Source organism: Haemorhous mexicanus, chromosome 10 (genome assembly GCF_027477595.1).
Source record: "Haemorhous mexicanus isolate bHaeMex1 chromosome 10, bHaeMex1.pri, whole genome shotgun sequence".
Taxonomy (NCBI): domain Eukaryota; kingdom Metazoa; phylum Chordata; class Aves; order Passeriformes; family Fringillidae; genus Haemorhous; species Haemorhous mexicanus.
The window spans coordinates 15,498,963-15,524,301 of record NC_082350.1 but is presented as its reverse complement, the minus strand read 5'-3'; the positions used below and the strand labels follow the sequence as shown (position 1 = coordinate 15,524,301).

Sequence of the window (25,339 nt, the reverse complement as noted above, 5' to 3'; positions counted from 1 at the left end):
ATGTCATTGATAATCATCTATTTGTGTCTGGAGTTAAAGGATAATGAGAACATGAAGATGTGAGCTCCACCTCTACCTCCCAGGATCCCAGTCTGTCCCTTCATGTAGAAGTTTCTCTTTCCACAAAGCTGCTCAGACTTCAGGTAACCAAATACAACCAAACTGGGAAATTGACAAGGGTCAACTGCCCAGAGGGCAGGAATAGAGAAGACTTGGTTCAAGCAGTGCCACCTGCTCTCGGTGAGAGAGAGATGAATAGGAGTGTCAGTGCCTGGAGGGTGTTGAGTGCCCTCAGGTGGGGCCTCATCCCCCTCTCTGCTCATGAGACCCATTTAAACTCAGCCTGGTCTCCTGTTTTTCTCAGAGCTATGCTGGAGGAATTCTGGTCTGGAGTTCAGCTGTCTTTGCCTGCCCATGGTCCCTATTGATCTGGACCCAGACTTGCAAGTGGATTTCCCTGCTTGGCTGTGGATATCTCCTGTCTCTGTGGACCTGTCTGAGGCTCACTGAGCTGTGTTTGTCTCTGGCTGCTGTTATCAGGCCTGATGCTGACCAGTGTATTGACTTCCATCTTGACCTGGGATCTGCCTCATCTTCATGGGCTTCCCTGAGTTTCTGGGGCTCTTGGCTGAACCGGGCTGCAGTCTCTGATCCTGACCTGCTTGCCCTTCTCAGGATGGGTCCCTGTCCTGCTGTCACTGCGCCTGGCTCCCTGTTCCTTAGGGAACGGCTGGCCCTTTCTTCTCTCTGACATCATCTTCCTCCAAATGTTCAGCTTCTCTCTGTGCATGGACTCTTCTTCCCTGCCAGGTGGATGGGTAAACCTTGCAGCAATTAAGATTTTCAGGTATATTATATAAAAATCCAGTTTCTCTGAAGTTGCTTTGGCTTTGACGCTGTCTCTAATGTAGGTAGGGCTGCAGCCTACAAACAACCTAACCTGAGTTTAATCCCAAAGCCTGTATCACCACTGTACACTTATTACTGTTTATCTCTTCTGTCTACATTCCTATTGCATGTCTGCTCCTCTGAGTCTCTAGCTGTGCTTTATCTGGTAGGAATCAGAGGAGCAGACACTGAAACGCACCCTGTGCTCTTCAGCCTTCTTGTCTTACACATTTAATGTCTGATTTCTCCTCTAAGCAAGTCACTTCTATGCTGGAGCAAACTTGAGAGAACAAAGCACTCTCCAGAATGTTATTTAAAGCACCACTGGAAGGCGCTCAGATATCCTCCTGGTGTGTGGCACAAAATCCCAGCCAGAGCAACGTGAGTGCAGAGAAAAATTAAAATATTGTGCTCATAAGCCAGGAGACTACCTCCCCTTGCAGCTTCCTGAGAGGAGGGACTGCATAATGGGGAGGGAGATGTAGTTATAAAGATTCTATGAGATTCTCTATTCCTTAGGGGACTGTTAAAACCAGTCAATATTTATGAAGCTTTTAGTCTGACTCATGCAATTTGTTCCCCTTCTATGTTCTTGTCTTTGGGGCTCAGCTGTTGCTTGGCCTGTTACTGATATAAAATTAGAGGCTGTGGTTCAACTGTATCCTTGCTTAGAGAAAGAAAAGGGAAAGGTCCAAGGCGGTGTAGAGCAGCTCAGCTGCCACCTCACTGCAGGCAACCAAAGATCACACACAGAGGGAAGCATCACCAGCTCATACCTGACAGGCATCGTACTAAAGAGGAGCAGTTCCTTGAGGTTTAGGCCGTGGAGGGTAAGGAGTGAAGCTGGGCTGCCTGTCTGACTTTTGCTTCCAGTCCAGGGTTTGCCAGGAAACCATTCAACTTCTCAGAGGACGAGGCAGCTCCGAAGTGTTGCCCTGGAGTGAAGGGCTGAAAGAACAAATCAGGGCTCTAAAGGTGTTGGATGTGGGATGAGGCAGCCTAGGGAGAAAACAGGGAGCAGAGGCAGTCATGCCCCAGTTCTCACTTCTGCCTCTTAATCCTCAGCTGAAGCACCTCCTCCAGAATCAGCCTCCCTGCTGACTAGGGTGACTTGGCTGAGGTTCCTGGGGAGGAGAGGAAGGCAATATGGAAACATCTTCTGCTTTGAAATGTGCTGTGACCTGCTGGTCTCAAAGACACTTTCAGTGATGCTCCTGAATGGTAAATATTGGTGTGCCTGTGTAATCTAATCTGACTAATCTGACCTCTATGCCAGGACAGTGTCATGAAGAGGCATGATCTGGTATGACCTGGTTAAACCACCAGATTTACCCTGAGCTTGACCCCTCTCTTTTCTGACTTGCCTTCTCCAAGCCCCAGTTTCATCCTGGATGATGAATGTAGCTTGTGCATGTATTACTTTGAGTAAAGACAAGGCTGGGTAATTTCCTGCTAAAAATACCAGTAAGGGCACTTTTAAGGTTTATCTGCTAACAGTGCCAGCTTTCACTGTCATTCCCCTTTCCCCCTCTTCCTGCTCAGGTACCATCTGGTGTTTTGGTTTATTGATAAATGTTGCCCTTTTTTTTTTTTTTGGAAAACTGTCACTACAAGTCACCCAAGGGATGACTTGGAGCATACACAGAGCTGTAGTGTTCTGGTGAAACTTGTGCAGATAACCATAAACTTTGCCTTTTGGAGAGCCTGTCTTCTAACTTAGCTTTTCATTTGCTCCCTCATCTACTGAGACTCTGTGAGAGTTCTGCACACGCAAAAGGGTGTTTTGTTGAAGGAACACCAATATTTTACGGCTGTAGACTTGCACATACAAAGTAACTTGAAATGAGGGCTCCAGCTGAAGCTAGAGGACATATTCATGCCTTACCACCCTGCAGCTTGGGAGCTTGGGAAGCAAAGCTGGCACAAGTGATAATACAGGATTTTTTTTTTTTTTTTTTTTTTTTTTTTTTTTTTTTTTTTTTTTTAATCCAGAAGAGGAGGGGCAGGTGCAATCATATTAGGCAATTTTTTTTTAGGTAGACCTAGAAATTTTTCTTAGTGGAATACAGCAAAGTCACTGCTAGGCAAGAACTTCACTGACTTCAACCCTCATCAAATTCCCTCTTACAACATCAGTGTGTTGTGGTTTCATCCAGGTAGTAGTGACTGTATATCTCTGAGAATGACCAAGGTGCTTCATCACTAGCTGCCACGTTTGTTATGCTTCTTATGCCTCGATTGTGTGGGTTTGCAGGCAGCTCCCTGTAGTGCACTGAGTGAATAATGTATTATTCTGGTGGGTTCTGTTCTTCTGACATAAGAGTAAGGAATGACACATTTAGCTACTTTCTTCTTCTCTCATCTACTATGTAACACTTTTAATAATACTTTCCTCTAAGTGAGATTTTTAGAAGGCATATCTCAGTTCAGATTGCACATGTTTACTCTCCAACTTGACAGTAAAAAACCCCCTTGTTCTGTTATGGCATGGCTCATGATTTTCCTAGTCCTCCTCGTTATGTTACATGTAAGCACAAGTTATGTTTCCTCTGCTCATTCTTTGCAATCACCCCATTCATTACCCCTGGAGAGCTTTAATACCTTAATCCTTGCAGGCTTCTACTCTCCTTGTTCTTCAGGGAGCCTGAACTCCCAAAGGCACCATTCAGCTACCTACGGAAATTACACACCTGCTTCTTGGCGCTCCTTGCCAATGCTGTAATGTTAGCTTCCTCTCCTCCACCCCTTCTGGCACAGGACTTCAAACTTCTCTTGAAGTGTCTTAGCTTAGAAATGCAGGGAGGTTGATGTATGAAGTGTTATTTTTTTCCTCCCTGTTTTTTCTGCCTGCATCACTACAACACCTGTCTCCCTCCCTGGGAGGCCCTGCAGCACCCTTGCTCTGGGCTGGGGGCAGGTTCTGTTCCTGATTTTTATTTATCACAGGGGGGAAACTATGCAGTTGCATCCTTCAGGCTTCCTGCAGATTGAATGGAGTCCTGCACTGGGTTTTATAGCTTTATACAGGAATTTGACTTTGGAGAGAAAAAACAGAGCCTATGTCCCCAGAAGGAAGTTCTCCGGCATCAGTCACCTCTGAAATACTAGTTTTGGTTATAGGCTTGTGCAATGCCTGATAGCATGAGAGACCTAGAACTATTTTTCCCCATCCCTTTGCATTAACCATTAATGGATACATAAGTTCCTGCCTGTAGATAATTATTCTCTGTGCTATTCGGACAGCAGCCCCATCAGTTGGAAGTGAGCTTTGCCATCATTAAGGAGACTTTAACAAAGACTGTTCTGTCGAAAGTGAACATCTTGATGAGACTTAATTTATTTCACAGTTGTTGTTATCCTGTTGACCTAAAATGACAGCAGGAGACTTGGAGAGGTGCCCAGTTTATTTAAGAAGCAAGCACAAAACAGTCTCTGCCTGCCTGAAGAAAGATCTTAGCAGCATAAAGCAATCCTAGCTCCTAGTCCCAAAGCTGTCTGGCAGCTCCTGCTCATCAAAGCTCACTGTGACTTATCTTAGGGCCAGTCCAGATTGTGTTGCTTTTTTTTTTCTGTTTTTAAGTATCCCAACTTCTCCTTTGTGCATACTCTCAGGAGTGTTTTCAGTGCTGAGAAAGCTGGGAAAGTGTTGTGTGGTGTACCAGCATGACAGTCTGGGTTTACTCCAGTGTTTAGGGGCAGATCAGACGCCTGGATGCAGTTAGGCAAAGTGCCCAGTGCTGGAGCTCCCTGGCATTTAATACCTGTGTGGTGGCACAGTCCAGCTGCAGTGCCATGTCTGAGCCCCTGCCCCAGGTCTCTGGTGGAGCACACACCTCATGTGGTCTGCCATGGAGAGGAGCAGCTGGAAAGCAGAGCCAATCTGGGCACACAGTGCAAGGACAAGGGTCCAGTTTTGCAGGCTGCAGCCAGGAGAAGTCCACCAAGACACAAGGAGAAAAATTATAGCAGGAGGTGGTGTGATCTTTAGCCTTGGAGACTTTCAAATCTCACCTGGAGAAGGCACTGAGCAACCTCATCAGATTTTGAAGCCAGTCCTGCTTTGAGCAGGGGGTTGGATTAGTGCCCTGCAAAATATCTTCTGAATTAAATTACTCCATGAGAGAAGAGTTAAAGTCAGATCGAATTCTGCTTTTTCCATGGGAAACAATATGGATTTTTCTTCCAACAGAAGGTCCTGTGAGAATAAGTACCTGCTTTTATAAAAGAGTGAAGGGTCACTGTCTTGTTATCTTCAATAAAAGGAAGTGGTTACTTTTCCTAGCTTTATTGGGATTCACCTACCCACTGCAACATGTACTACTTTGTCAAGCTAGGTGCTGTACAATTTGCACAAGAAAAGCTGATGACAGTCTCTCAGAACAAACACCTTTCATGCTTTTTGCCTAGAAGCTGCAGCTTACAGACACAAGTGAGAGTTGGGAGGGCACTTTGAGATTGACCACACTGAGGAGCCTTTTGGGGGAGCCTAAGATGTGATGCTGCTGCAGTGCTAGCATTATATCAGAAACTCATTCCCTGGTTCCTGTTTCATTCCTTCTTACCCTCAGTACTGCTGTGGTCATTTTTGGATCTTCTGTAATCTTCCAATTTCAGAGACTTCATCTGAATAATCTCTCAAAAATCAAGTTAAATGTGAGAGAAATCTGATGTCAAGAAGGCAAAGAAAATATTTGGTGTGTAATACACTGCCTTAGGGAATAGGTTGACAGTGTTGACAGGGTTTTGCCTGCATTATCCTTCCCAGGAGCCTGCTCCAGCTTTTCTGTGCACTGACAGCTGGAGATGTTCCCTGCATTTCCACATTTCCAGCAGCAAGAACAAAATGTCCTTTACTTTGTGTTCCTGTAGTTTCTAGTAGTTAGGTTCTAGCAGAGCTCACCATCCACTGGCTATCTTTGAGCTTCAGCAGACCTTGCCAGATAAATAAATATAGCTACAGGAAGGCATTAGGAGACAATAATTTGTGTATTAGAAACCTGAAATCAGGAACCACTCTTCTGTGGCTTTGAATACTGGGTACTAGCTCTTACTTTAGTGAAGTTAAACACATGGAGGAAGACAGTTCACTCATAAGAGCGGCCAAAGCCACATCATCCCAATATGAAATCTCTTGAATACAGTGCAGATTTATGACTAATTTATGTTGCTGGTTTTGGCCCTAGACAGACAACTTAATATGATATAAATTCATTATTGAAGACTAGAGCAAGGACCTGTGCGTGTGGAGTAAAGTGCATGACCACTGGGATGGACAGCTTTAAAGCTTTGTTCATAAATGTAGGGCCATAAAGTGGCTCCGTTGCATTAAAGCTGCCGTGTAAATGTGAATGCTCCAGGATTTCAGCTTCTGCTGCTCTGACTTGAATACCTTATAAAGAGAGAAGGACAGGACAAAACCATAGTCTGGGCTTGGAAAGGTGTGACCCGGGTCAAATCAGTACATTCATTGCCACTTCTGCTCTATAATCCTGGTTGCTTGGCCTCTTCTTTTGTCCTCACTTTTGTCCAATAAAAGATCTTATTAAGTGATCCAAAAGCTTGATTATGAAAAAAGTGAAGGATGTACAGAGGAATATCTGAGTTCAGAAACTAGAAATGGATTTTAGACCTGTCATTATCCCAGAGCTGGCTGAAACCATGGGGATTATTTGCAAGAAGTCCAGTTGTACTGCTGGTGTGGATGGCAGGGGGATTAGAAGGAGGAGCTGGGCAGAGCTGGGACTGTGACAGGAGATAATCTGTGCGAGCTGCCCCTTGGAGGGACAAGACCCTGTGACTAATCCCCATCTGTGTGATCATATGGAGAACCTGTGGAGTAGGGCTCAGCTGTGCACGTCTCACCTCTCTTAAGTGTGTCCTACATCCCTTTAGGCAGGAGGCCCATCAGCTCTGAGTGTGCCAGCACACAGGAGAGGTGTACTAGGTGTGAGCAATGTGAGAAGGGATCACAAATACACAACTCCATGGCTTTTTCTGTGCACGAGGCTAAAAAGTAGAAGGGAAGGTGAAGGCAGTCAGATTGAAATCACTCTATGCATACCCACATTGGGGTTGGTGAAGTATTGTTTGCAAGGGGCAGAATTTGGGACAGACAGTTCCTGAGTTTCAAGAAACAGGATTAGAAAATTCAGGAGTAGCACAAGGCTAACCTTGTGGAAATAATTTTTTTTTGTAATTTTCTTCAATGTTTTTGCTTTTAATTAAAATGGAAATGTTATTCCCTTTGATGTTTTTTCTGACATCTGACATCCTACTCTGTTTCCCTCTCAGCTCACATCCCAGTCACCCACATGTCAGAGCTTCCCAGAGCCTGTTGGAGAGGGGGAGTAGGAAATGGGCCCAGCCTCTGTATCCCCTACTCACCAGTGGCACAGGAGCCACGGGTCATTGGAACAGCTGCTGGGAATAACTCATTTCGAATGTGGCAATATTAACTACTTCTTCTGCTCGCACTGTCCTCAGTGTCAGGCACATTATGATCAAACATAACAGCTGACATGAGTGACTGGTTGCGCTGAGCACAGCCCAGAGAAGCTCAGACATCCCTAAACCCCAAATCCTCTTCCTCTTATCTTCTCCCTTTTGCCCACGGAACATCATCTTGTTCTGTTTCTTTGCTGCCGGCAAATCAAGGAGGGCAGCAGCTGTAAGTCCTCCCGTCTCCGCCAAGAGCTGGCACAATCCGTGTGTGGCAGAGCACTGCCGTGGTCCCCAGGCCTCTCACAGCGTCCGTGGCCGGGAATGTCTCGCCTCTCCTCGAGAGGTGCCCGTGCCAACACCGGCACCGCGCCCGCCCTGAGGGACAAGGTGCGGGGCCGTGGCACCGAGGCTCCCCCGGGACACGTCTGCTTCTTCCAGGCCGGCGGAACAGTGCGAGCAGGGGGTAGGCTGGTTTGGGGATGAGGGGGCAGAGGCAGCCGGACCCGGTACGGGAGAGCGCTGGGGGACCGGAGCTGTCCGAGCGGTCTGACAGCCGCCCCGGCCTCCCGGCCGTAGCCTCAAAGCAGCCAACACCACCCCCAACCCCCGCCGAACAACAAAACAATAATAATATTAATATTAATAATAATAAAATAAAAACCCCAATTGTACGAATAACTGCCCTCGGAAGCTGCCCGTCCCGCTGAGCGGCTGCCCTAGCCCCGCCGGCAAAGGGGAGGGGGAAGCAGCCCGGGACGCCCCCGTCCGCCTCCCCGGAAGGGGGGCGAGGGGCGGCGAGGCGGCCCCGCTCCGCCCCGCCCGGCGCTTTCTGTCCGCTCTCCCGCGCCGTACGGCCCGGCCGCGCCGGCTCCATCCGCTCCCAACTTTGTGGTGCGGGGCGCGGGCGGCACCGCCGCGCTGCCCTCAGCGGGGCCGCCCTTAGCGGGGCGCGGGCCCGGCCATGGCCGGCATCGGCATCGACCACTCCAAGCTGCCCGGAGTCAAGGAAGGTGCGGCTCACCCCGGCGCGGGGAGGAGGGTGCGCTGGACGGGACGGGGCGGTGTGGGGGAAATGGGAGCGAGGCAGGAGAGAAACTGTTGGTTTGGGGTGGTTTTTCTTAAACGTTATCATTTTACAGTTTCCAGGAGCCGCTGCCATTCGCGGCGCTGGCGGGGAGCCGGGTCAGCGGGAGGGGACGGGGCGCTCCGTGCTCCGGCCGTGGCCCCGGGGTTCCCGGGGCTGGCGGGGCTGTCCCGCTGCCGGTGCGGGGTGTCCGGCGGGTGGCGGGAGGGGACGAGAGGTGGAGGCCGGCGGCGGAGCGGCGGCAGTGGCTGGACAGAGCCGCAGTCGCTGGACACAGAGCCGTGGCCGCTCTGCTGGCCTCGCTTCCGGCTCCCCTCCCCGGGCGATCGGCGGGGGTCGGGCTGGCAGCGCCGCTTTTCCCCGGGAGGAGCGAGGAGCGGCGCTGGGGGAGGGCGCAGCCCTTTGTCTGCGCCGGGCCGAGGCTGCCGCCGGCGCCTCCGCCGCGCTCCCCCCGCCGCGCCCGGGCAGCCGGGCTGGGGGCACCGGCCGGCGCTGCGCTCCTGCGGGGGGTGAGGCAGCCGGGGCACCCTGCGGGAGATGGACGAACAGGGATATCTGTCTATCTGTCCGTCCCTGGCAGTTACGACTCGGCCGGGGTCGGAGGCTCCGCTCGGGCTGTTGGAAAAATGGCATAAGAACTGTGAATATCCATAGATTTGGCGATTTGAGGGGGACTGGTGATTTTGAGGCCCCGGTTACAAACACTTAACCTACTGGTTTTTTTGAAGATTGGCCGGCATTGGGCTTGGGAGCGCCAAGCAGCCGCTCCCGCCCCGCAGAGCCCCCGTGCCCCCCTCGCTTTCAGGGGTCCCGCTGGCTTGGCCTGTGCTCAGAGCACGGATTCACCTTCGGCTGGGCTGCACTGGCCTCGGCTTCCCTGTTACCGCAGTGTCTGCCTCGCACGTGTGCCTTTGAGCCCAATTAAATGTGCCCTGGAGCTGCTTTGGGTTTAGAAGGCTTTGTAGGAGATAGTTTGTTCATTCTGACAGTGATTTGTGATATAAACCAGTAGAAGCTCTGTCATAATCAAGTTAGTTTAGATTTACTCTCTACTAATAGAGAGCAATGGTTTCCTGCCTAAAATAAACCAAACTTCCTTAAACTTGTTTCTCTTGCCACTGGTCTTTTTTTTTTTTTTTTATTTTTTTTTTTTTTCAAATTTCAATCCTTACAAAATAGCAGTTGTGAATTTGATGACTTAGCTGGCCAAGAGTAGAAAACCTATTTCTACGCAGGCAGCTGGGGTTTCCTTTTGACCTCCTGTCATCCTTTAATGCTTACCTCGGTGTTACTGGAACAAAAGCTGGAGCTGATGTTTTTGGGGTTAATATTCGTCTTGCTAAGTCATTAGCAGAACTGTTACTGGCCATTTTAGTGTGGTCAAGATCTCATCCTTAGAGTCTGTCTACACATGGTTGGTAACTCAAGAAAATGAATCCAATTAACCTTTCCAGTGGGTTGATTAAAGTTAAATAAATCCCTGTGTAGATGCTTATATTCACAATTTAAGTAGGCTGGATTTGATTTGCCTTTACTAATTTTTGAATTGAACTAACTGGGCTGAGCTGAGGTCGTTTACATTCTGAATGAAAGTACATGTACAGCATTACAGTGTAACTCAACCAGTCCCTGGGAAATTTGCACCTATGGTATAGTGTGGATTAAGCTTCAAGAGTGTCCTGTTACTACGATCTGTTGTTACTTGATAGCAATGGGATTAAAGTAGTGTGCCAGAGCAATGTGCAAAGTAGATGAGGTTTGAGCCATGTTCTGCAAAGCCTCAGGCATGTGTCACGCTTTTTGTTTAATGGCATCGCTTGTTTTTGTTTTGGAAAGTGTTGAGACTAAGCTATGGTTTGGATTAGGTCTTTTCGTGCTCTGTGTCAGTGCCAGCCAAGGAAAGAAAAGCATTGCCTGCCATACCGAGGGAAATATTTATTGTTCCTGATAGAGAAATCACTGTTGATCTTTCTGGAAAAAGCATTCCCTTTCTTTGTCTAGGGTAAAGGTCATCTTAGTCATTCATTAACAATGAAGAACCTTTTGGTTTGAGTACTTAGTTCTTCACCAGCTCTGCTTCAGGAGAGGAGGTGTTATGTCCAGGCTCTCCCTGTGTGCAGGTAGCCACACTGCTGAAAGACAGTGTCATCCTCCTCTTCTGGAGTGATCTCAAAAGCTCTTCTAAAAGTGGGAGTGATGGCAGTGAAGATCTGATAACTGTAGCTAGGTGCTGCAGGAAGTATTGCTTCTTGTGTTTACTTTCCTCTTTTATCTCTAAAAGCATTTATATCAGCTCAAGGCCTGATGTGGATGGCATTTTCCTGGTGAAAACGGCTTCAGCTGGTCCAGTTTATTTTGTGGGCAAGGGCTTACTGGTGTAAAATACACCCTCAAAACACCCTTTTCCTAGTATGAACTACACCTTGCTGCTGCAACCTGGTGTTACAGACCCATTTTTCCATGAGTTATAGAGTGGATCCGACCTCTGTGGTCAGTAAACCTCGTGTAAGTTATTTGTTTTGGTGTTAGTTGCAATCTGTGGCCTGTGCTTCTCTGCCTGCATTTCTGTTCATCTCCCAAGTGTCTCTGGCATATTTGCTTTTCACAAAGCAGTCTTTGCTGTTTGCTCTTTTGACCTACCTCAGGAGATTGCTCAGCTTTGTGTGTGTAGATCTTTTTTACTAGAGGTCTCATTTGTGAGCCTTTTGGTGATAAAAACATCCTAGAAACATTATTTTGATTAGCTACTTATAAAGCAAATAAAACTGTCTTGAGCTCCGCTTGATCTCCAACTGCCTCTCATCTCTTGTGACCTGATGCATTCCTAGGAGCTGTGTTTGGGAAGGGCTCCACCCTCTTTTGGCTGCCTGCTGTGAGTGAGCCCTTAGACTTGAGAGGCGTTTCTGGCTCCATGCAGGCAGGCTGAGCTACAAGGGAGGTGTTTTGGAGCTGTGCAAACCATACCCATCTCTGGAGGATGTACCTCTGGTCCTGTCTGCTGTTATCTTTCCAAAGGTCTGAGGCAACATCTTTGTGAAGGGAATGCCTGCCTGCTCAAGCTGAGGCTCAGTCCTTCATCCATTGCAGTCTCCAAGAGCCATCAGTTGTTGGCAGCAGCAGAAAAAATCCAGGTCTGGGCATTCTCCCAGGGGCTCCTCATCTTCCTGCTAGTTTGAATTCTCTGTGAAGAGAGAAAAGGGAGAGGTGGGGCAGGGGGGGACTCTAAACTCTGCCCCAGTAGTGTGCAGCTCTGGAGAACTGTGGAAATTTGCACTGGGTGAAGTGGTTTTATTGAATTTTATTTTTAGTAGTACTGTAAAGAAATGCAAGGGTGGTATGTCTGGGCTGATGATTAGAACTGACCCTGCCACTACTGTCTGAGCTCCAGCCTTGACAAAGGCTGATTGTGGCACCTGTGCATGGAGAGATACAACAATGCTCACACGGCTTTCTACTCTTTGTCCAGCACCTGATTTGACTTTTGGGAGCTGTACATTCAAATGTTGCTGGTTGTAATCTGCTGCCCGAGAGGCCAGTATCTAAACGTGGTAGTAAAAGATACAGCTCTGACTATGACCTTGGGGAAACAGGAAGAGCTTGAATATTTTCGGTCTTGGCAAGGTGTTCTCTGGGGCAGGCAGTCTGGCTGGCTCTCTTTTGCCTTAGCATAAGTTGAATAAAAGTTTGCTGTTAGCATCAGTCTTCCTCTTCCACCCAGCTACAGACCTTTCTGCTGACCTCTGCAGCTTAACATGACCTCTGCTGAGACCCCTGCAATAAAAACCTCCTGGCTACTGACCATCCAAGTGACTGGGGAGGGGGATGAGCTCTGAGGTGCAATGTGCCGGGCTTCCATGGAGCAGACTGAGGTTATTGGCCTTTAATGAGGCCTTTGGTGCCTGTCTGTGCTCAGCAACACGAGAGTGGACAGGAGAAATTTGATGTCTGTCAGAGGTGGAAGAGGATTGAGGAAGTGTGAATGGCTGGCACAGTGTCCGATGAGGAAAGATTCTGCTTAGGGGTTTTTCAGGGGAATGGTTTTGAGGGATGAGCTGTCAGCTGTATTCATCTGAAGGAAGCATTGGCCTTTAACTGGATTAGTATAATCAGGGCAACAATTTTGAGAGCAGCTGAGGGTCAGCCAGGTCATTGTGAAGCCACCTGCCCCATGCCCTTTGGCTCCAGCTGGGGTTTTTCCTTGCAGCATCATGATTTTCTGCTTTGTGACTTCCTTTAAAGGTTTAAGGGCTCTGAGAAATTCAGGCAAGATGGATGGCTTGAGGGCAGCAGAGAGGTGGAGAGTGATGGGACATAGACACAGGTCACTGGCTCACATCCAGCTCTTCTGGGTAATAGGAGATCTGTTTTTCCAGCATGCATGAATTCTGTAGCTGAAGCTGTGGCATTCGTTTCACTTCTGGTTAAAGCTGGTGAAAGTTTTATTTTTGCATTCAGTGGTTCTGGGTCTGCAGTGCTTGGCAGAGATGGGGCAGGATTAGCATATTTCATGCTCTTGGCTCTGAAAGGCAGCTGAACAAGCAGGTCTGCCTCCTCCCATCCCTAAATCCTTAACACTTGTCTTCTGTGAGCTGCTGTGGAGGTTGTCCTGAGGCAAAAAGATTGCTCGAAAAGCTTTGGCAGAAAGACTCCCCAAGACTTCCATTGGTGCTTTTTGCAGAGATGTTTCCTTGACTCCTGACAGATTTTTGGATGGGGTTAAGAGGGGACACATCTTATTTTTGCACTCATTCCTGGGGATACAGGGATAGCAGCAAGGGGTTTTCTCCCATTTACAATACGACATTGTGACTTCGTCCATCACCCATTGCTGGTCTCTGAAGAACGCTCCCAACTGAGCAGTGTGTTTACGGTCACCATGGGCCTCTGCTTAATCTTTCATGGGAAACGTCAGAGGATACCAGGCAGGAGTTGGAGATGGCTGCTGCAAGGAGCAGGAAAGGCCAATTCTGCTCTCTCTGGTGCAAGAAAAATCTCACTTGGAAAAACAATGGGATATGCCTTGGAGCTGTGTGAAACTTCTGTTTTGCTGGAATAAGCTTTCTTTTTCTTGCTCAGAGTCATCCAGTTCACGTGAATGTGCTGATTTATAGGACAAAGCGGCAAGATCCCTGCCTGCTTCCTTCTCCCCTTTCCAGAATGTCCCTAGCTTGTTGGCTTCCTGCTCCTTCACTGCTACTCCTGTGTAGTGCTGCTTTGGAGGCTGAAGGGCTGAGGGAGGAGGTTGGTCGGCAGGTGAAACTGCCTTAAAACTTGAGAAGCTTTAGGTCCATTTTCTGGCTGACACTCACTGCTGGCTTGACCTTCAGCTGTTCTCCAAGAAGGTGATAATGACAGCTGCTGTTCTGCTGCTAGCTGGCTGCATTGCAGGGAGCAAAGGGCATGTTTGCTGGACATTTCCACTGGGAAAGCTGCAATCTCCCTGAAGGCTGATGTGTGTCAGCAATGCTCTCTGTTCACCTTACAGCACTGGCTTTTCCACAGAACATGTATAGGACTTTGTGAAGGTTCCTTGACACTTCATTTCTACTTTTTTTTTTGAGAAGTAGAAATTGGAGCCTTCCTGCTGTTTTCTTTCTCAGTACTTGAAAAGATACCACACAGCTCACTGAGTGATTGCCGTGTGGCCTTGACACTGTACGGCTGTGGGGATGGACTTTTAGCTGGGCTGGGAAGAGAACAGGAGGGTGCAGCATCAGGCTGGCTGTGTAAGGGGTGCAAGGCAGTGCTGTTGTGAGCCTTACCTTGAGCAAAGGGGATCAGTCAGGCCCTAGTGCTCATAAAATTTACTCTGTAACCCCAGGCACCCTGTGAATTAAGCTTGCCAGAAGTGTTACTCTTCCTGGGGAGAAAGGTGTAGGTGAAAGCCTGCTCAGAGCCTAGCACAGCCCATCTGCACCTGCCCAATTATTTTGTGTTGGGCTCCTGAAGCTCAACTGATGGTTATTTTAATTGCCCACCAACCCACGATGTCGCCGCCACAATGCTCTGTCAGCCAAACTAAAATAGGGAGATCTTTTTGTCTTTGGCCTGGCTTGGTAGAGGTTTGGTTTGTGTGCACTTGGTAGCTCTGCCCTGCATTATGTGCTCTTCAGGACAGAAAGTCAAAGTGGATTTGTGAGTGAGTCACTTTTCTTCACTTCCATTTTCAAAAGAGGTGTAACAAGCCATGTGCAGTGAAACTGAGTTCCTGTGTGCATTTTCGTTCATCTTTTCCTGAGCCCTTTTGCTGAACCAGAACTTGGTAGCTTGAGGAGTCAACTCTAAGCGGAAATGTTATGTGGGCTCAGTATGTGGTGTTCAATAAGTGATGACAAAGGGGAAAAGGACATAAGTGAGGAAATACTTGAAAACAGTGGGACACAGACATTCCATAAGGACACTGAGAGGAGTGACATGAGATGTAATGGGGCAAAAGGAAGGAAGGAAGTTTATGCAAACAGGAGTATTTCCTGGTGGTGAGAAGGGAGGGCTTTAATTCATTTCTGCATTGTATGTGTAGCATTGGCTCTTTACATCCAGACAGGACAAGAGGCTGGAGTGTGCTCTGGCTGGAAATGCTCCTTGCAGAGGGACTGTTGCCACTGACTTGGCACATGGGTTGGGGTAATGCTGGTCTGGCTCAGGGAAGCCTCCCCTGGTGTAGATGAAAAGCTTCTCCATCTCTGCACAGTACAATGACCTTGCACTGCAAAAGCAGCTTATTATATCTATCTGTTCTGGTTACAGCAAGCATTACTTGTAGCATCCCGGTGCAAAGAAATGGCCTCTCCTTCTGCTCTGGTATTAGTTTTATTATTGAGGTGCTGGCTGGTGGGATGGGAAGGATTTATGAACTAAATTCAGCAGCAGCTCCTGGAGCCTTTGGCGGTGCTGCTGAGGTGAGGTGGTGGAGCACAGCACGGAGAAGGCCTGGGAATTTTCCAAGCCACCAGGGTGTTGGCTGTTTTCATGGCAGGCAGAGAGCTCTCCAGTTCGCAGGGCTGTGCTCTCCTGCAGGCCAACTGCCTGGCGCCAGGTTTCCAAAGGAAGTTGATGTTGGGAAGAGGCTGGGCTCTCCTGACCTTAATTGCGGTGCTGGAAGGACTGAGTCCTTGGCTAGGGCTGCACAGCCCTGCCTGGATTCCACACATCCCTGATGCAAGGTGGAAAAAGCAGGTTTGTCTGCAGCTCAGGACTCAGTTACCTGGTATTCCAGGCAGCTGGCATTGCCCACAGCACCAACTCTGGCTGTGTAACAGGTGAACTTAACTTGGTCCTGATTTAACTGTTCTTTTTTTTACTTTTTCTTTTTTTTAAGAAGCTGTGAGTATGCAATGTCACCTGAAGGTGATACAGTTCCCAAAGCAAAAAAAATTACCTTACTGACCTGGAGTTCCTTTAGTGCTCTTGGAGAGGAGAAATGGCTGCCAGCCTGCTTCTTCCTCATGCTTTGCAATGTATATGAACTGTGGGCTCAGATGCCACAAAGCAGTTTGCTTCAAAACTGCTCTGCCTCCCTGTCCATCTGGTCTCAGAAGCCAGAGACTTATTCTTACCCTTGTATGCCGGGGTTTTAAATCTGTAGTTGCACTTAGGGCAGTGTGCCAACAAAAGGTTGTGACAGGAAAGGGAACATGTATTGTTAGTGCTGTAGCTTTACTGATTTCTGACTTGTAGATGGATGTGGAATTTTGACTGATCTGGGGCCAGCTTTGGTACTTTTTGTTCCCCAGAGCTGACTAATAAACCTGGAGAACTTATACACAGGAAGCAAGGGGGGAGAGGGGAGAGTACCCGTGAGGAGCTAGCGGAGCAAAGGAAAAGGCTTTTGAAACAAACCAACAACCTCTGTTGGTTGGGTAGAGGATAGTTGTTCTTGCAGAGCAGCTCTGCAGTGCTGGCAGCAGCTGAATGGGTGGCAGACAGGAGTCTTTGCTTGCATCCTAGCAGCCACCTTTCTAGGGAAAAGGAGGCTGATGGGAATCTGTGCAAGAATCGGAGCTGACTGCAGGGTTAGTTCAGATCCCTTCTGCTTCGGATGCAGCAGCTGGTAGGGTTTCCATCAAGGCTGGGAGGCTGCTCAGAGGCCCATCCTGCTGGAGCTTTGCTTCTTTTAGTATGTGATCTGGAGGAATAAAACCTGGCTGGTTTGAATGCGCACTGCCACTATGGTGTGTCCTTTCAGCTGCAGCTCTGGTTTAGCTACAAGCCATGGAGCAGTCTTAGGGTTGGCTCTAGTCGTCCAAAGGCTGAAGAGAAGGTGGCATCTCTGGGGACTCTTTATTCTGCTTCTTTTTTCCAGAGGTTATTGTTTCTCTGTACAACTGCAGGTCACTGTCATGTAAAAGCACACTGTGGGGTTTAGAGGGGAACTTGAACCTTTTTTTGGTACTTGGCAGCTTCTGTGTGGGTGTGAGGTTTCCAGCAGTCAGCCTTTTGTAAAGCAGTCACTAAATTGAGTCAGGGCATGAAGCTGTACCAGAGGGGCATTCAAACCTTCCTTTTTGCATCCTGTCTCCCTTGTATTTTCTACATTATCTTTCAGGATTAAGCTAGAGGAGAACCCTGTGAGAGCTGACACTTTGCATTATCTCTGCTCCCAGCTGCCTCTTTGGAGCTGCTGTGTGAGGTTATTCACCACAGCCTGAGGGCTGAGAAATGCTGGTGAAATATCTGCAGTCCAGGGTGCCATGGCTCCTGAAAGCCATCCTGAACCACAAAGTGGGCCTGCCACCTCTCTACAGAGAAACAGCTGAACTGAACAAGGGGTTTAGCTGTGCATTCATCAGAAAATGGAAGTTTTGCCTATGTGGGAAACTTAGTGTGTGTAAGAGAAGAGAAATTTTGCTTATCTGGGAAACTCAATGTGTCCTTCCGAAAGTTTTGAGTGGTGTAAAATTAGTTAAAATGCTGAAATAAAAGCTGAATTAAACAGATAAAACAACAGAATACAGTGATTGCTATTGGAGATGGGTGTGGGGTATGGGAGTGTACATACAGTGCAAATCTCTTGAGATGCAAGCTCCATGCCCCAGCAGTTTTCTGAGTGGGTGGATGTTTTGAGTTGCACTTGATAAAAGACTGTTTTTGTATTACCCCTCCCTTACACCAATTTAAATGAGTGGTGTTGGGTTTAAAGCTGCCATGACATTCTGTCTGTAAAAGAAGCACAAAAAAACCTTCCAGAAAAGGGGTATCGTGTGATCCATAGGGCACAGCTAAAGGTGTGTCTTACAGTTACAGTGGTGCTCATGGGGCCTCTATGGGCCAGGGATTTTGACCTCTCCTGGTGAAGGCAACTCCTGCCCTGCTCTCCAGTGATGTGTTACGGTAGTTTGCCTTTAGGGTGAAGGGTAAAGCACAGCTGTTGGAGTCAAGTGTTGTTTGTTTTGCTGTGGTCCATGGTTGGGAGGTAGTGGTTAAAACTGTCTTCTAGGAAAACTCCCTGCCTTTATTGTTGGCTGTTCCTTTTGCACATGTGGTATTAGCTGAGTCAACTGAAGCTGTGTCAAATGCTGGACAGGATGAGCTACACAAACAGCTTTTGTTCTCGCTGATGGTTGAGATTATCTTTTTCCATGCACAGACTCAGTTACAATCTCAGATGTTGTGAGTGAAGTGTTTGGCTTCCTGAGGTCTGCTCTTTGACTGTGGTGTCAAACCAGCCAAGCCATCCCTACCTTGAAGTTTTTGTAGTAGAGACCCACCTGGGTGTTACTGGTGGGTCCACAAGGCAATGGCTGAGCTCACTGGTGGTCTTTTGGGTGTAGGCAGTCCTGGACAGGTGGATGGACACTGGGGCAATCAAGAAATTTCTACAGAGATGGGCGTTTTGAGCCTGCAGGTAATGACTTGCAGACATTAACACATATCATATCTGCTCTCTGCTTTAAAGTGTTAATATGTTCTGTGTGTTGAGCTCCTTCAATAGAAAGCAGCAGCTGTAACAAAAATGTTGGCTGTAGGACTTGGAAGTATTGGACAGTTCTTGTGACTCAGGGTACTCTGTGTCTGGGGACCCAACTGGACATGGCAGAAAAGGGTGAACTTTCAAAGCATGGATGTCATTACTTCTTAAGGCTCAATGCCATTTTTAGGTGCATCTGGAAGTCTTGGCACAGAGTGGCTGGAAAACTGCCCAGTGGAAAAGGACCTGGGGATGCTGGTCAGTAGCCTGCTAAACATGAGCCAGTGTGTGCCCAGGTGGCCAAGAAGGCCAATGCCATCCTGGCCTGGATCAGCAATGGTGTGGCCAGTGACCATCGCCCTGTACTGGACACTGGTGAGGCCGCACCTCGAATCCTGTGCTCAGTTCTGGGTCCCTCACTACAGTACAGACACTGAAGTGCTGAGTGAGTCCAGAGGAGGGCAGTGAAGCTGGGAAGAGTCTGGAGCACAAGTCCTTGAGGAGCTGGGGGTGTTTAGCCTGGAGGAGGCTCAAGAGAGACCTTATTGGTCTCTACAAGTCCCTGGCAGGAGGTTGCAGCCAGGTGGCCATTGGCCTCTTCTTCCAAGTACCAAGTGATGGAACAAGAGGAATTGGCCCAAGTTCCATCTGAGAAAGTTTATATGGGATGTTAAAAAAAAACATCTTCAGCATAAGGATGACCAGTGGTTGAAACAGGAAAGTGTTTGGATCACCATTCTCGGAGATGCTAAAAAGATGTGTATATGTGGCACTAAGGGGTATGCTTTAGGGGTGAGCTTGGCACTGCCAGATCAGTGGTTGTACTTGATGACTTAATGTTTTTTTTCAACCTAAGTATTCTAGGATTTTGTGACTGAGATGCACCAACTCAGCATTTTCTTCTGGAAGTCGAAGAGATGGTCTTTAATATTCTCAATCTATGGGTTGTGTTTTAAGCTTTGGGAATAAGATGATTTGCTCTTATTTAGAAACATTGCAGATCAAACCAGGTAGGGTGGAATTATCCAGTGATGAAAAACATGGCAGCCTTCTGTAGAAAAGCAGAATGATAAATCTTATCAAATTTTGTAGCTGGGGCTTGCTCAAAGGATAACCTTTTGAGGTGCCTTGTGCTACTTTTCCTCTGTCTTGAGTATCTCCAGCTTCCTGTTTACGCTGCAAGCACATCACCTTCTGCTTTGAGGCCTTTAGCAGATACTCTCAGCTTTGGGACTGGTCTGTGGTACAGTGTGCAGGCTTCTTTACAGAAGTGAGACTGCCAAACTAGTAGCCTCAGAGAAGGCACTTTGTGAATGTTGATGATTTCTGTCCCAAGGCAGGTTAAAAAAATATAATAGAGTTCTGAGGGTTTGATTCCAAAAGGCATTGTCTTCCTTCTTAAAGCACTGTTAGGCAGGTGAGAGCTTAATGTTGGAGAATGGTGCAGACAGAGCACGAAAATCTCATGGCCTTGACCTCAAAGGCATTTAGCTTAGAGCACAGAGAATAACCTTCCCAAATCCCAAGATGTTCTTAGCTCCAGGCCAAGACTGCTAGTAAAAAAACTTGGTGGTTTGGTGATTTATTTACTTTTAATTATTATTATTTTGCATGTTTACATTTTTGAGAAATAGGCTGAGACCCCTCAGTTTGGTTCCCCACAGAGTCACCCAGTCTCCTTGTGCTGCCTCATAGCTCCCAGCTATGTGTGATGCTCTGGTGCTGTGGCTCAGGAGCAGAAATTGTTCCCTTTCTCAGACTGCCCAGCCCTGCCCTCTGTCTGTGATCCACTTTCTCCCTGAATGTTTTCTGATTTCCTTGGCATGATGAGGCCTAGTGAGCAAGGCCCTAGGAATGTCTTCTGTGTAACTGTAGCAGCCAGACATGTCCTAGCCAGCCTCTGTCAGCACCCGTGTGTGGCAGCAGGAGCTCCTGGTGTGATGGGAGAGGCAGGGCAGAAATGGGAGGGCAGAAATGGGAATTGCTGAGGCTGGGCCATGTATCTCACAGAGCAGCTTTGCTCCGACTGGGAAGAAAACATCCCAGTTGCGTGTTTTATCTGGAAGCTGCCCTCAGGGCAGCCCTTTACCTCCAGCTGGGTGGCTACTTGGTCAGGTTGGCTCTGTTTCAAGGAAATAATTCCCAGATTTTGAAGGCTTATCTGGCTTGGAATGGCCTGACCAGTCCCTGCTGGTAAGAGTCTCTAAGAGATCCCAACTTGCTTTCTAATCTGCAGGAATCTACATAACTCAGGCATCCTTCTGAGACTGCTGGCTTGTAAAAGGCTGTATTTGATACTTGCCAATAATTTATCAGCTCTGTAGGTCCTAAAACTGATTTTTAGCTGATGATACTGCTTTTTCATGTTACTTTTGTCTTTCTTCTCCCTCCTGTCCTTTAGATTAGAATTCAAGAACTGCAGATGCTCTAAACTAAGCATGACTCACACCTAGTTTGTTTTGTGAATTACCCAGCACACAGTGCTGTCGGGAAAACGCTGGGAGTGGAGGGGGTGGGGAGCAAGAGATGGTTTTTACAACCCAAAAGGAAATGCTCGGAACATGCATCTGTGGTCCCTGGGTCATTGAACTGGCATGTGTCCTGGACACATTACATGGGCCACTTGAACCAAGGGGGCCCTTGGGACCCACAGTGGATGTCAAAACATGCTCTAAGACTTCAGGCAGAATTGAGGGGGGAGTTTTGCTGCCAACCTTGCTTGAAAAGCCAGTAGGGGCTGACCTCTTGTTGAGAAAGTGCACCACAGCACCCATTTCTGGGTGTTACCTCTCTCTTTGTCATACACCTGAGTATCACTAGCAACATCTAAGGCTGCCTTTGCTCCTCTCTTGTGATTATCTCAATCTGTTTGAAACAGTTTGGGATGTTAAAAATGCTGAGCTGTGGAGCTGAGGTAATGCTGGAGAAAGTTAGTTATATGGGTGGCAGAATATGAAATGGAAGAGGTTATTTAATGAAATTTTGCTGAGCTAGGGACTTTTGTTGTACCTAGGGACTTTCTTATGTCAGCCATAAATGCAGGGCTGCAGCCACGTTTCCAAGAGCCTCCGATGCACCAATGCACAAAAAGCATATTTCCAGTGGGATCTACCAGAAGACCTGTGCTTGGAGCTTGCAGAGACGCTCTCGGGGATTCCTCAAGTGAGCTCCCTCTTCCATGCATGGATTTTGGATCCTATCACTGTGAGGTTGATGCTTCTGCTGCCTTCATCCTCCTCAGCTGGCACCTCTGCTTGCCATAGCAGCCATTGGGATTCCTGGGCAGGCATTTCTTTATTGACAGCTGTGCCAGAGTGTTTTCCTGGTCTGCTCCCTGCTGTGCCAAGGTAGATTGGCTCAATCAGACTTGGTAAACCTGTTGTGAATGTTCCACGCTTCGCTGGACTTGCCAATTGTAGCTGCTCTGATTGCACCCCTGCTGCTTGTTTGACTGCCTGGTGGCTCCCAGCCAGGGCCCAGGGATGGGAAGTCAAGTTAATTTGCAACAGCGAAGGTAATATTAATCTCACCTTTCATTTTTTAGACATACAGTTAGGGAGCAAGGAAATGGATTTCTTTTCCCTTAAATACAAAGCCTGTCAGAGAGGAGAAATTGAGTCTGTTGTCCTTGGGGCCATCCTATTCTCAGCACAAACCTAGTGTACATAGTACCTAGTAATGTTTGTGCTGTACCCTGCTGATACTGGGCAGGGAGTGAGAACTAGTGCTGACGAAACTTCATTTCAGACCATGCCTGGCCAGTCCACATCTCCAGTAATTTCATAGTTTGCCTCATTGTTGGATGTGAGTTTTCAAGGATTGGTTTCCTTGGCCTCACTTGCAGCTGCTGTCATGCTTGGCTCGGTGCCATGGGTACTGGGTCTAATTGTGAGGGAATGTTCTGCACTGCCATCAGCCCCAAATCTGCTAGGGAGGTGCAGGTGTCCCCATCCTTTGCCACCTGGCTGTCTGACAGTGCTTCGTTGTGTTCATAGTGGGATGTTCTCATCTTCCTTAGCACGTTGTTCCCAGGCTGATGGGACTTGAGGATAATGTGCTCAGATGAGTTGGAGGCAGCCAGCCCAGCCAAGTTTCTGACGGTGACGAAAGGTCTTCTTGTGCTGCCTGCCCTGCCAGCAGCCACAGCAGCACAAAGAGGGGGCTGTGTGCTCAAGCTGTCTGCTTGGGTTTGTAACAGGAGATTGTGTGCAGCCAAATGGCTTCTTCAGCAATGCTCAAATAATTCCAAATATGTGAACAAAGCCAAGGCTTTCTGCTGCCCCACCAGTCCGCTCCATGCTGTGTCTGTCCTCTGTGAGATGGGAGCACCAGGGAACCCAGACACTGAGAAGTTTCCAGTATGCATATCATTGGTAACTGTCCAGCTTCCCTCTCTCTGTACTAGTGGGTCAATATCACTGGTTTAAGACCCAGCTCCTTTATTCATGTCTAAGCCCTGCAAGTTGGTGGCTTATCCCAGGGCAGCATTTCCCACTTGCTTTGTCAGTGTTGTGTGGATGTGGGACAGGCAGTGGCAGGGCACAGCCCCAGGTCTGGGTACTGTGTGGCCATGTTAGGGATGGCACTGGACCTAGGTGGCTTTGGGTCAGGAGCTGGAAGTTGCACCAGGGAAGATGCTACTTATATGTGCTTCTTGGCCCCGTCACTGAGCTTCAAAACAACCTAAACAGGAGCCTTTGTCCCTGCTTTATGTCTGTGACATCCAGCAGCTTTCAGCTGTAGCCTATAAGAACTGAGAATTTAAGGAGTTTGTTTTGCTTGTTTGTTTGGAGACCCCTGGACTGCTTCCAGCACTTCTCTGGAGGAGCAGCTAGAAGAAGCAGGCCGATGCCACGCAAGTCTATGTGGACTTTGCCTTTTTATTTTGAGCCTATGCTTTCTTTAGGAAGTCTTTAGTTGCCTGTCAATCCAAAATGGTTAAACAATCATTGCTGCATTGTAGGAATAAAGTTCAGTGATAGGGCTGAGACTTTTCTGGGGTTGGTACAAGACTGTCAAAAGACAAGGAGCAGTGTCCTACCATAGCCCTCCCACTTTCTTGCCCATGTGCCAAGCATGTTTCTGTAACGTGTATTTTTGCAAACAGAGAAGTGTGTCTGGGTGTGGGCAGAATGGAGCAAAAAAAACCCAAAAACAAAGCTAAAGTCCTCCTATGCTTGTGTGCCTCTCTGGGGAGGATGGAGCAAAGGTCTGCCAGTGCCGTCAGCACTGTGACTGACTAACAAGTCAGAACTCTTGAATACCACAGGGATCAGAGCAGTGTGCGAGCCTGTGCAGGATGGTTTTGGGAAGGGCTAGGATGTGCTTTTTAAAGCATTTCTTGCAGCAGTGATCCTTATACAAAAAATGTGTAGCTCTGAAATGTTCATCCTTGCTCCTGTGATGTGTGCCTTGTCTTGCTGGGGCAGCTGTTCAGGCAGCTGTGCTGTGGACTTGCTCAGAGACCTATTACAGTTAAAAGTAACACCTCCCTCCCATCCTCCCATTCTCTTGTTTGTTTGTTCATTTTTTTAAACAGTCAAGAGCAAGTGCTGCTTCTTGAATGCATGGCAGCAATAACAAACCTAGATTTGGGCAGACTGGCTCTATGCTGAGGTGTCTTTGATCAGCTCTGAACTCATGGTAAGGCTCAAACCTCTGAGATGGATGTGTTGGATGGTTCTTCCAGCAAGCCAGATGATGCTTCTTGTGAGCAGAAGGTGGCTGTTCCACAATCGTTCTAGGAAGCTGAAGCAGTATTAGGGATCACAGAATTAGTCTCTAGGGCTAGATTCCCTTGCCCTATCCTGTAAAAAGCAAGTGTTGGTGACCACCAAGCACTCTGAGTTTGTCACCTGTGAATAGCACTGCTGCCTGTGACTCAGCTGTGGCTTTTCCAGATCTGTGGCTCAAGGCAACATTTCTTTTGTTGTACAGAAATGGCCACTGGAAGCATTTCAATGCTATTGAGTTTCATATCATCTTTCCTTTTTTAAAAGAAGTTGCAATGAAAAAAAACAACAGCAAAACCTTAATTACACCATCCAGATTTATTCATGCTTAAAGTGGGGCACTGTGGGATGATATAACTGTAACCTTTGTCCTCATCTCCACCCTGCTGCGTGTCACTGTCCTTCCCTAAGTGTTGCTCTGGCTGTTAAGAGCTTTTGTCATCTTAAAACACCTTTCAATGGAAACTGAACCAAAAACTCCATTGACTATGGTAAAGCATTATCTGATCTCTTGGTACAGACAACTAGAAACTCTTCCAGATATTTTGTGAGGATACCTGGCTGTGGAGTAATGTCTTGATGCTTCTCTAGAGGAGCACGTGCATCTGTGAGAAAAGGGAAGGCTTGTGGGATCGTGGCTTAGAAAATGCAGCTACTTTCTCATTTCCTTTGTGGCAGTGGAAATGTTTTATCTTTTCTGACTCTGAACCCTTTCACAAACAGGATCCTCATAAATTCCCCTTGTACTTTTAATGCGTTCTGGGGGTTTTGGGGTTATTTTCAGTTTATCTTTTAAGCTGTGCCTGTGCTCTGCTAAAGAGAAATCTTGGTCTTCCCCAGAGTTTTGCCAGTGGAGTGCAGCAGGAGGAATTTGTACTTCCCTCTGTGGCTTCAGAAGCACCTTGTAGTTCTCTGCTTTGTGATGTGTTTCAGGTGGGAGATATTCCCCTCTTTGGATGCTGTTAAGATTCTTGGCTTGTCCCATTGAGGGAAAAATAAATGGCAGACCTCTCTAGTGTAAATTTTTTGGTGCCACTGCCTAAAACTCCCCTCAAAGCAGGCAGAAACCCCAGGTCTGGCAGATCTGTAAAAAGGGGCCCCATTCTGCAGTCTGGGGGGACAGGTCACTTTCTGTCTTTGGTTCACAGAGAAGCTGATGTGAACCTGCCACCAAAAGGCTGAGCCTGATGCTGTGTGTCTGTCCCTGTCCCAGTATGTATGTGGCTTGTGTTTTGTTGCCCTACTGCCTATCATAACAAGTTAAAAATATACTCTGGTGTTTTTCTG

The 25,339-nt window shown here is 47.7% G+C and overlaps 1 protein-coding gene across 2 annotated transcripts in view; it reads left to right on the top strand.

Annotated features, from left to right (window-relative positions):
- Positions 1-8,167: 8,167 nt before the first annotated feature.
- Positions 8,168-25,339, top strand: part of CCDC50 (coiled-coil domain containing 50) — a 43,063-nt gene continuing 25,891 nt past the window's right edge. Inside the window, exon 1 of one of the 2 annotated variants that reach the window (XM_059855483.1) lies at positions 8,168-8,339. In XM_059855483.1, the coding sequence (XP_059711466.1) occupies positions 8,291-8,339 (49 nt within the window). In that variant the 5' untranslated portion in view covers positions 8,168-8,290. The remainder of the gene's footprint in view (positions 8,340-25,339) is intronic. The other variant, XM_059855484.1, reaches the window with a different exon arrangement.